General features: G+C 36.0%; 2 protein-coding genes across 2 annotated transcripts; both read right to left on the bottom strand.

Moving 5' to 3' along the window:
• Positions 1-205: 205 nt before the first annotated feature.
• LOC104213401 (pectinesterase) lies at positions 206-2,777 on the bottom strand. The gene is made up of 2 exons (XM_009762900.2): positions 1,698-2,777; positions 206-1,121 (listed from the first exon to the last, which is right to left on the bottom strand). The coding sequence occupies exons 1-2, from the start codon at positions 2,686-2,688 to the stop codon at positions 442-444; spliced, it is 1,671 nt and encodes a 556-aa protein (XP_009761202.1). The 5' UTR covers positions 2,689-2,777; the 3' UTR covers positions 206-441.
• A 991-nt stretch (positions 2,778-3,768) lies between these two features.
• On the bottom strand, positions 3,769-11,704 carry LOC104213400 (probable acyl-CoA dehydrogenase IBR3). The gene is made up of 18 exons (XM_070149311.1): positions 11,686-11,704; positions 11,425-11,595; positions 9,966-10,100; positions 9,718-9,858; positions 9,465-9,596; positions 8,990-9,175; positions 8,773-8,850; positions 8,471-8,590; positions 8,023-8,121; positions 7,788-7,905; positions 7,045-7,283; positions 6,753-6,944; positions 6,336-6,478; positions 5,413-5,497; positions 5,118-5,327; positions 4,693-4,845; positions 4,469-4,573; positions 3,769-4,381 (listed from the first exon to the last, which is right to left on the bottom strand). The coding sequence occupies exons 2-18, from the start codon at positions 11,557-11,559 to the stop codon at positions 4,190-4,192; spliced, it is 2,463 nt and encodes an 820-aa protein (XP_070005412.1). The 5' UTR covers positions 11,560-11,595; positions 11,686-11,704; the 3' UTR covers positions 3,769-4,189.
• Positions 11,705-12,366: the final 662 nt, after the last annotated feature.

Raw genomic sequence — 12,366 nt, 5'->3', positions numbered from 1 at the left:
ACATCATTTATCCTACTAACTTCTATAATTACTAATTAAGTGGCGTTCAACATAATTCTCGATGAAATTTCCGTAACTTATAGTAATTTAAAATGGGAGGTAGAGGACAGTCGACAGATATATATTAAGACAGAGCAACCCAAATTAAAATTAAACGGTTAAAAGAAACCATGAAAAAGATTTTAAGGGATATAATAATGCAAATAAAAATGGAAAGAAAGAATAATCCAAGTTTGAATTTGCATAAGCTAAAATATAGATATCAATAACCTAAAACTAAGTACATCACAAGGTACGAAAAAAGAAAATAGAAAAGCAAACTAGATAGGAGTAATAGAAACCTAAATAACATAATTGAATACATATTTTTATCTGTAATAAAAATAAAACTTGTTAAAAGGATTAGGGAATCTCATTTTTTTCAGTTAAACATTCGTCTTCCTAGTAGGAAATACCAGTCTTCTTAATCCAGTTATCTTGGTCAATAAAATGAGCAGGAGCATATTTTTCAGCTTCTTGTGGTGAAATGTTTCTTTTGTAACCACCCCATTTAACTCTTTTATCAATGTTTGCTCCTGGTCCTCTATTCTGATACTCTGCATAAAACAAAGTATTAAGTGCAAAATTTCCATTCCATGGGGCCCACCCTTCAGGATCAATAAACGCGTCGATATACGACTGCATAATAATAGTCCTTGAATATTCTTTCCATGGACGTCCAAGGTACGCTTTAATTGGTGGCTGCGTGCTAGTAAAAGCTGGCTCAGCTCTGATATCGCAGTTTTGTAATACGATTGCACCAACTCCGCGATGATCTTTTCTTCCTTGAGCAGTGACCATACAAGCTTGATTGTCTCCTGGTTTTCTAACAATCATCTTGCAGTTCTGGAACACGGCCGATGCATCACCAAAGATGAAGTCAATGGTGCCTGTTATAGTACAGTCCTTGTAGAATTGTCTGTAGGAATGTGTGTAGAGTGTGTCTTGGTATCCATCTATGTTGCAGTTGTAGAAAACTGTCTTGTCAGCTGAGACGCGGAGCGCAACTGCTTGGTGCTTCTTTGCTCCTGCTGTGTTCTCGAATCCTATATCCCTTGCTACGAATCCGTCTCCATTCACGGCTGCACAATTTAGAAGAGTTTAACTTTTATACCCTGACTCTTTTATAAACTCTATATATTATGACGTTTGTCAAAGGAGAACTGGTTAACTTAACTGTTTATAATAAAGTCTAATTCGTAACATGAAAGTTGATATCTTCAAAATTCCAAACAAAATTTTAGCAAGAAAGTGTGAAATAGTATTCATAAGGAGTTTAAGTTAGAAGAAGTAACCTATATAGCTGCCTACCCAGCCGTTTAGACTAAAAATAGCTGACACATGTATAATATATGCATACTTTATGTATAATATGTGTATACTCAGTGTATAATCTATGTATACCGGCTGAAAAAGTAAACACTGAATCCGGTCGGCTATTTGTTTAAGTTATATATACTAACATTGTAAAGATTTTTTCTTACACTATAGGGCAATTTAACTGGTTATGGCAAGCTATTACTCTTCAAGTTGTTATACCAGGACTGAAGTAAAGAGTTATCTGTTGTTGTTGATCAAGTTAAACAGTTCGTGTAGAAAAAAGATTGGCGGCGTTCGTGTACAAAACATAAACTCATTTATTGAACTGAATGACATACCAACGGTGGCAGTGTGATAAGTGCCAGTGCCATCAGCAAAATTCTTATTGCCAGTAATCTTGGTCTTGGTTGGGCCTTCACCAATAAATACAACATTTATCATACTCCTAGGAATATCAACCATTTCCTTATATTCACCAGCCTTGATTAAGATAACATAGGTCTGGTTATTCTTAGGGGGCACAGCTTTAAGTGCTTCTTTGATAGTCTTATATTGTCCACTTCCATCTTGAGCAACCACAGCATTAGGCTTTGCACCAGAAACTTGAAGAAGCCGACGAGAACCGGCCTCAACAAACGCTGATGTGTACTCAGAATCTGTTGTCAATAATCGTCGACTAATACCAGGGATATGCAAATTTGTAAGCATTTCACCAAAACTAGAAACCATAGCAAGACCATTACTAGTAAGTTCCCCTGCAGTTTTTAGTAATTTTTTCATTTTCTCACCAGTTTCACCAGTTGTGTTTTCAAAAGCATCTAAACAAGTTTCTTGATAAGTAATTGAAGCACTAATCCATGTTTTTAAATCATCAGTATAATCCTTAATCTTGTTGATATCAAAGGTACCAACTTTATCAAATGACCTTCTTAAATCATCAATAGAGACATTAAGAAGAGATTCACAAGTTTGTAAAGCATCTTTGGTTCTTGGATCTTTAGCAGCTTCTTGAATCAAGCTAGTATTTTTCATGGCATTTTTAATATCAGTAATAGTTGATTCAAAAGCAACTTTTATAAGTTCTTTTGGATCACTTGTGTTCTTGGCTGATGCAAGACTTTTTTCACAAGCTTCTTTATAATCAGTAGGTTGACACATTGCTTGTACTGATTTTGTAGAGGTTGAAATTTGGCTATCATTGGAAACAGGATCACCACTATTAGATGATGAATCACTGCTATTTCTTTTAGTAATGGTAACAGCTGCTGCTACCACACAAGCCACAACAAGAATTGAGGCTAAGCCAGCAATGGCTATTTTGTTAGCCATAACTTTGTAATTTTCTTTTTTTCCCTTAAAGAAAAAATGTTTTTTTTTTGTTTTGTTCTATTGATAGCAGAGCTTTTGGGGGGTGTTTTCTTATTAGAGAGGGTACATGCCCCTTGGCTCTGAAAGATATATTTGTTCAAAATGGAAAACCTATTTATATTGTAATGGAACAAAGTACAATAGCAAAATTATTGTTGGTTTCAGTTGAGGATGTGAGGTTGTGAAATGGTCTTTAAGGAAAGACGAGGCTGTTAATTAGTGTTCATTTTTAACTTTAATTTTCCTACAATTAAGGTTTGGTAAATGGAATTGTACTGGTCAATTCAATTCCTGTTTGTTTCTAACTTGTGCATTATACAGCTTTGCCCTTTGAATATCAGAATTTATAATTAATCTATAAATTATCAGCAAAAATAACTTTAGAAGAGTATATCAGCAAATTATCATCTTTTACTCGTGAACATTCACGTAATCACGTTACTGATAGAAGTATTAGGGCGTACAGAGTTAGATAACACATTAATCAAATAAATAAAGTGATAAATAAAATGTTTCAATGCTAACTTCCCCTTTGAAAACAATTTGATACTTACAATGCATGTTATTTTTTTCGAACGAAAAATGAAAAAGTACATGAAAACACGACTGATTAAGTTTATTAATAATGCATCAGTTACTTTTTCAAAAGACAGATAACCTTATTATAAATTTCATTTTAGTGACCTTTAGAATCATTATACCACCCTTAATTAGCACTATAAATCCAATCTCATCTACATAGATGTTCCAAGCCACGAGATGAGGAGGTTCATCGGGGCTGATAATTGATAAAATCTACGTAAATAAAAAAAAAAGGGACGTATAAATTGGATTTTTGACTCGCAATAGAGCTAGGCTCCTGATCAAGCAACTAATAATCCTATATATCCACCTCCCCATACACAATATCTTGAGTACCTACAATGGTGACCACATTTGCTGGCATGTGATGTTTGGACATAAAATCGAGTCCTTCAAAGCAGGTGCTCTTATTTTACGTATCATGAAAAGAAAATTGGAAAAATAAAGAATAGAGAAAAGTGAGGAAAGCTCAAAATTAACACTAGTTATGTTCCAATAACGCAATCTAATACAACTTCAAGAATTTCAAACAGAGCAAAGTGAAGAAAGCTCATGCAAAAACCAAGACGTTGCAACTCAGAATTCTCAAAGAACTTGGAGATCATGCATACATCAGTTGGTAAGATTTAGGTAGCTGCCACAAACTGACACCATTATTGACCAATACAAATAATATAATCCAAGCACCATATTGCTTATACTCATTTTCACCATGATTATTTTACTTTATGATCTATAGACTTCTGATTCATGCTCTCTGCCCGCTTTTTCCAATAATTTGGATTTATCAATTATTCTCTTCTTGTTGTGGGTAGAGGTTGAGGTTATATACAAACAAACTATTTGGATCATCCAACGGTGTAGAAAAGGATTTATATCATTATAGTCTGGCTCTTTGTAGTTCCATCTTTGCAATTGTCCCCAAGTGTACTTCATCAGGACCATCTGCGATTCTTAACGTCCTAGCTGTAGCCCACAGATGGGCAAGAACAGTGTCACCTGATAAACCAGCAGCTCCGTGCACTTGCATTGCTGTGTCAAGCACCTTCAATGCCATATCCGGAGCAGCAACCTATAAACCATATAGTCATGGTAAAGTATTTTCAGAACGAGACATAACGCTCATCACGTAGATCACTGTCACGATGCTCTTACTAACCTTTGCCATTGCAATTGTACCACGGGCCTTTTTGTTTCCAAGCCGATCAAGCTGCTCAGCAGCTTCCAGAACCAGTAATCTGGTTTTCTCCAGATCAATTCGACACTGTAAAGTCCATTGTCATGTATCATTTCAAATAGAATTATGGAAAATGAAGAGACAAAAATATTCTGGCAAAGCAGTTTCTGTTATGGGAGATTATGCTTAAATGCACAAAAACTTACCCTAGCAACATCAGAAAGGAATGAGCCTTGTTGAGCAATTAATTTTCCAAAGGCTCTTCTCTGAAGGGCCCTTTGAACCATCATCTGCATGCCGCGATCTGCTGCCCCTATTAGTCTCATGCAATGATGCAACCTTCCCGGTCCCAACCTACCCTACAAGAATAAGAATACAGCAACAACCAAGTTTCAGATACTATTCGACATGCTGCAGATATCTTTCCTCAAACCCGTACGTTTAATATTTTGAATAACAAAGGGTGATACTCAAATATCATAGCACATATATGCGGGGAGATTAAATTACTTTCCTGGGATGTATCAAATTCAAAGGAGAATGCAAAAGCATAATGATTGTTTGAATAAAACAGATTTAGGAATAAAAAAATGAGCTCATTAAATATCATAAGATATGTTGAAGTCAATACCTGTGCAATCTCGAAACCACGCCCCTCACCAAGCAGGATATTATTGGCTGGAACACGTACATTCTCAAATAATATTTCTGCATGACCATGAGGGGCATCATCAAAACCAAATACTGTCAGCGGTCTCTTCACGGTAATACCAGGACTGTTGACGTCCACCAAGATCATGGATTGTTGTTTATGCTTTGGAGCTGCCAAGTCAGTTTTTCCCTGCCATTCATCCAGACTAATTGGGTTGAACAAAAACGTATAAACAGAACAAATTATTTCTCGTTGAGAAGCAAAAATAACTAACCATCACAATGAGAATTTTGCACCGGGGGTCCATGGCTCCACTGGTCCACCATTTTGTCCCGTTGACGATATATGAGTCCCCGTGCCTGTACAATCCATTGCTCCCACAGTTATTTTTATTAATCTAACAAATTTCAGCATTTGACTCTCTTTTTTTTTTCTGGGCTGGGGGGCGAGTAAGTCCTAGTCATTTGACTCTAATATGACCAAAATCCCTCTAATGTTTCCTGTGTATTTAACAAAGCATAGGATGATTAAGCTGAACACAGCCCTTCTAAATTGAATAGAGGTTCCATCAGAATCCTCAAGATTCATGTTCAACATCTTGCACAATATTCTGATCCCAATGTTACAAATTTCTCTCCGAAATATTTATTAAGTAGTTTAAGACAGATAAATGTTCTTCAATGTTATCTTTCTCAACCAAAAAAAGGACACATAGATGTTTTTCAACATTCCGACAAAATTTTGAGAAATTTAGGTTTACCATCTTGGGATTAAAACCTTAATATGACCATTGAACCAATGGTTTCCTCTACCACTAAGAACATAAGACATATCGTTTGCATCTCATTTTACACATCTAAAGTACTAAGTCACCAAGAGAAGAGGAAAAGATTGCGACGATGAAAAGATAAATTCATCATAATTGCCCGAGCAATGGAGTTTTGTATATATAGTAACATGACATTTGGAGAAGTGTTGTGATTATGAGATAAGGGACAAGATAAAAAGGGAAAACCATTCAGAACTTCTTGTTAATAATTCCAATGATTTCACTTGAGAATCTCATTTTCAGCTTTGCTTCTGTTATTTTCGCATGTCATTCATTTTCCTTGTTTTTTAGCTCCCTCAGCCCCTAAGGGGGGTGTGGGGGGGAGGGGAAATTGATCTCATATCCTTTTTATCGTAGCTTGTGTCTACCTTTTAATGGAACACTCTATATTGGTGGCATCTGAGGATGCAACTTGAGGCTCTGTCATTGCAAAGCCAGAGCGTATCTTTCCCTCAAGCAAGGGAACAAGCCATTCCTTCATCTGTACCTCATTCCCATACCGAAGTAATACCTGACAAGAAGAATCACTCCCAAAAAGATAAGTCAGAACATAAGCAATTATGCATCGAAGGGCATAGCAAGTTGTCTTTATGAACCTATTACTGTTTTCACTTTTCACCAGTTAAATTTTCCACCACAGCTGCACGAGCTAGTTAAGCATTCTTAATATTATTTATCATATATTTGCAACTGGAGTCTTTCGTTGATTCTAGTTAAAAGAATATTACTGTAGTAGCCGCCCGCAAACCATCTCTTTACAAAACATTAAGTAATGTTTACTTTACCTCCATATTTCCTGTATCAGGTGCCCCACAGTTGAAAATTTGCGGCGCCCAAACAGAACGACCCATAATTTCACATAGATATCCATACTCCAGGTTGGAAAGGCCAGCACCCAATAATCTATCAGAATCATTATTGCTTAGACCATTTCTGCTGCCATAGATCAGTTCTCTTGCCCGAGCAGCACTATCAAACTGCATATTAGTGGGAAAAAAGACATAAGGTACATTCTTAGAAAGCAAATGTCTGGAATCATTCACTCCTTCATGCCAAAATAGAGCTTTACAAACTCACTGGTATCCACAAGTTCCACAATCCTTCTTTTTTTGCCAGCTCCTTTAATTTCTCTTCATCTGGGTGAATCGTCCAACGCATGTTAGACTGTGCAAGCTTGGAAAACTCATTTTCCCTTGGATATATATGATCCTCCATAAATTTTATCAATTTCTGCCTCAACTTTTGAACCTTCTCACTGGGCACAAATCTCCCTCCCACTGGCATTCCTTGATTTGGGCTATGCTCTGAACTTGTCTCTGCATGGTTGAGTACAACAGAAAACTTTGATAGAGGGAACAGGTATTACAACTGAGTTTTACTATCTCAAGCGACATGACCAATAAAGTCATAGTAGCCTATCAGATTTTATTCAGCAAAGTGACCAGTTCTTATGGACATTCAATGCCCATGAAAATGAATGTGAAGGACAAAAGGTTGCAATTTTTCAAGTGCAGATTTGTTCTTTTTGCTGCAGAGACATGTTAAAGGTTGGGTACTGACTAGAATCATCTGCAATTTCACTGAAAAGTGGAGTTTGAACACAGGAGAATTTTGGCTCAAACTTTTAATGTTACACGAGTTTCGAATGTAGAGCTGGAGCAAAATTACAGTTGAAACATAGAGAGTATGCAGAATGGTATTCGAAGAATTACGAATAATAAGAGTGTACATGATACTAAAAAGGCTAGAATGACCATCCATAATTGGAGAGATTAGTTAAACTAGAAACAGCAAAGAAGTTGTTAAGGTATAGGATTTACCGGTTGGAGGGTGCTGAGGGAGAACAGATTTTCTTTGGATAAACGACCATGCAGTTCTGATGAAGGAATCAGCCTTTTCTCCAGTGCTCCGGGCACGTTCACCTCCTGAAGCATTACCCTGCAAACCGATTATTAGAGATCTATAATATAGATAATAAATCTTACGTACATAACAAAATTGTTGGTCAAAACATCAAAATGATGTCACCACAAGATTAATAAGAAATCTGATTACCATGATCCATCTGGAATGTACACCAGCATATATTGAAGCCCCGCGAAATAAGGAAAAAGCAATGTAGAACTTCCATTGATCGACTGGCCAAGGTCTTCCCTGAATGCCAAAAAACAAAGCCAAAAGAAGTCAGAGACAAGTAGTTGCACCGTATTAGAGAGTGCTGATTTTCTCTTGATAATTAACCCTCCAAAAAAACAAAGATGATAAACCATGCACAAACGTTTTAACATTTTGAATACGGGATTATACTACAAGGCAGGCATTTTCAAAAGACATCACAATCTCTATACTCCAGTCAGTTTTTTTTTCCTTGCATAACAAAGGAACAAATGTGGCCATGCTTTCTTTATTACTTTTATTCTCTATTAGTCAGTTCAAAGATAAATACAAGAAATCCCTGCTCAGGAATAACCATCTAACAAAGACGCAGAAAGTTAGGCCTTACAGCTGCTGAGCAGTAATCTGCGAGATAATTGGCAAGTGAAGGCACTCCTTCAGGGAAGCTGGTGAGTTCAAAGCCATTATTCTCTTCTATATCTTCGGATGCTATGTTCACAATATGTCCCTGATAAGAAAGAAAAGATATTATAACTTTGAAAAAAGTTATTTGGGTCTATATATCAATCATGTGAAACAAAATCCTAGTGAAGGCTACTAATTACAGAAAACATGACTCTGAGGATGGTGCATGTCATTGGCCTAATAATATCGAGAAATTAAGTAGAAACCGCAAAAGAGTGGTAGTACCAAGCAGCTGTAGGCAACGTCACACATTTGATTACCCAAAGTGGAGAGTTCCCAATCAAGAATACCTATAACTCTATCCTGCAACATCAACTAACATAGTCAGTTGCACTGTAGGAGCTTTTGGCCGGGGGAGGGCGGCACACATGAAAAAGAACACCTATAGCATAGGCTACTGCAAGGAACAGAAGGAAGTATCAGACGCTTTCAAGGACCGCACCTCAATAGGATGAAACACAACATTATCAATCCGAAAGTCACCATGAACTAGACCTGCTGTTGCCCCAGAGGAATCTTCAAGGGGAATATGTTGCCGCAACCAATCAGCCAGCTCTAACATTTTAGGGTTTCTCCTGGACTTACCCTCACCAGTAGACAAAAGATATTGTTTGGCCCACCTCTCTACCTGAACTAGGTTACACAAATAATCAGACAATATTAAGTGTCACCCAGCACAAGAAAGTGTCATGAATAAAGTAACTGAACTATTCAGGTAACAAACCCATAAACAAATGTGATATTTCCAGTTGCATTACAATTTTCAATGCTCAAGAGCGGTAGACCAACCAAAAGCAAATAAGGCACAATTTTTTTTCCAGATATGTATTAGAATGAAATGGGCCTTAACAGGAATATGTACAGGATTCATGTTCCCGAACCCAACTATTTTGGGACAGAGATCTAGTTTTCTTTACCTGTCGCTTACAATAGTCTGTCCGCTTCCCATAGTTACCAAGACCGATTGCATCAACATCAGCAGAGTGAAGAACAGCCAAAGCTTGAGCAACAGCACGATATATGACCCTTCTTCTTTCAGGCTGTACATCCTATTCCAGACAATAGAAGGTACGATTTATCTTATGAATCAATATTATCCTAGTGATACCACAATTTTCATTTTGATAAGCTAAAAAATATCAGATAAATATTTGAAAACGGAATTCATACTGGTAACTTAGGGTCTATAAAAATACGTCCTTCCAAGTACTCCATGATGTAAAATGGAGTTCCGATCACACTTGAATCTGTACACAAACAGAAAACTTTTGGGACTGGAACCACCGTATGAGTACTCATTGCATGTAGAACCTGCCATGTCAACATCAAAATCTCAAAGTTAAACACAGAACATGCACACACATGACATATTACTGAACATATTTACTTCACAAGAGAAAGAAAGAATACACCACAACCTTATACTCTCTCTCAACAGCATGAGCAGATGCCAACAAAGTTCCATGAGGTTTCTTTCTCAACACATATCTCTTTGCCAAGGTTCCTGAATGGACCTCAATGAGGAAAGTGGGATTTGATTGACCATGCCCAAACTGTAACACAATGAAGATGACATTTAAAAACAAAAGAAAAGTGAGAACTTTGCAACAAAAAACTGCATTAGACATGGAAGCCTTTGTTCTGAGTACAGATGAAAGCCGCACAGAAGTAAAGAAAATTGTATCTTCCAATATCAAACTAATACAGATTGACAGCATTCAAATCTCAGCAGGTTTAACACTGAGCTCATATCCAGATTGGCAAGAATACTTTTAGAAGTGTTGATTCTATTCTCCTTCCTTCGCTAGGAAGAATTCCTAAAAGGGAACTAGAACTTCTATTACTAATCTGAGGAAAGCACTTCCAATTTTTGTTTCGGATAGCTTCTATATTTTGTTCAAGATAATAATGACTTTGAATTTAGATGATAATGTTAGTAACAAGCACATGCCAGAATTGAAGTTTTATAAAACATTTGTTTATCATTTTAAGAATTCTCCTTTTCCTTTAGAAAACAAGATCAATTACAATGAAACGGTGTTTCTTTTTCATCACTATGTTTCATAACACTCATTGTTGTGGAATCAACTACTGATGCTTGCCTTAGGATAGACTTCCTACATTTACCCCACTTCCCTGGACCCTACGTAAATGCGGGATGCTACGTGCATTAGGCTGCCCTTTTTTTCATGTTTCATAGCCACTCATTGTGTAGATCAATTTTGACCTTTGCAATAACGCATTTTTCTTTCTAACTAGATAAACAAATTGGAGTGCCTAGGCTACAATTCCCTCCCATAAAGCATAAAGCCATAAGCTTATCATTGCCATATACATACACCACCTAGTATCAGGCAACATTCCCTCCAAACATATCTCTACCTTCCATGGAGTCTCTACCGATTCGACACGCCCAATCCCAAAAAGATTAAATTTAAAAAGCAAACAAATGAAAGAAGGAGAAAAAAGAAAGAAATTTGCATTAAGCTAAAACAGAGGATTTCTTAATCTTAAGCTTCCTTTTGCCACCATAATCCGGTATACCAATCACCTAACTGAAGCTTAACTCCAGCCAAACACAGTAAAGCACAAAACTTTTCTTCTTTTATTTACCCCAATTCCAAGAAATTCAGTCTTTTCTTTATCCTCTTCTTTTGCTAATTCCAGCATTTAACACATTATATGTATGTTTATACAATCAATCACGCAACATGGTTTCTGGAGCTTCCTTTTTACTTTGCACACTGATAAATTCATTAACAAAAATAAAGAGAAAAAAGGCAAGTATTTACTTGTCAAAGTCACAACCTACAGATGATTCTTTAGCAAATAATTACAAAAAAGAACAAAGGGGGAAAAAGAAGGAGCATACAAAACCTGAGAAACAGTAAATTGAGAAGGGTTTGTAGGGAAGCCAACAACATTAGCAGAGGCATAGCGAAGCAGCGCTTCAGTATTGAAACTCTGAGCTGGGTCTACTCGCCCAACAAGATCGGAAGTTTTATTTGCCATATCTTTGGAATTTGGATTAGATCAGAGAAGTTGAAGCTGAAAATACAGAACTTTTTGGAGTAAGAAAATTGTGAAATTTAACTTAGAAAAAAAACCCAAAAAGAGAAGAAATGGGAAACAATGTACAAAAGTTAAAAGGGTATTGGTAAAGATCAAAGGTTTTGGCCTTGGAACTGGCGATACTGATTATTTGTCATGTTACGATATTATGACAATACGCTGACGATTGTAACTTGGATAAGATTTTTCTCTTAAATATATTCATGCAAAATCATGCTCACTCTTAATTTAGTCTTTTTTAAATCTATATCTATATTTATTTATATTTAAAAATCTATATCTATTTATATTTAAAAATCTACACTAGAAAAGTGAAGTGACACCTCCCAAAAAATATATTTATTTTTTTCTCCTTTTCTTTTTAAGTTTTTATCATTATTCTATCTTCGTAACTCTCACCTTATTATCTTGATAACCTATATTTTTAATAATCTCAATAACTCCTTGCCTTCTATATCCATAACCCCCAAATATGTAAATTTATGATAATTTGTATTCATCTTTTGTCCTTTATTTGTTTTAAAATTTTTATTTTGGTAACTCACACACCTCTTTAACTTCCACTCTTAATAATATCCAATTATCTATAACTCCTATGATTTTCATAACCCTCAAATATTTAATTTAAAAATTTAAGATACCTTATGGTATTCCTCTACTTTTGCCTATATAAATTCATAATTTTTGTTTCATGAGACTCCTACCCAAGGTTAACCTTTTTCATTCCATATCTGAAATAGTAATGGT

This window comes from Nicotiana sylvestris, chromosome 1, assembly GCF_000393655.2.
Source record: "Nicotiana sylvestris chromosome 1, ASM39365v2, whole genome shotgun sequence".
Taxonomy (NCBI): Eukaryota; Viridiplantae; Streptophyta; class Magnoliopsida; order Solanales; family Solanaceae; genus Nicotiana; species Nicotiana sylvestris.
Note: the sequence above shows the minus strand (reverse complement) of the source record. Positions and strands in the feature narration are given on the sequence as shown.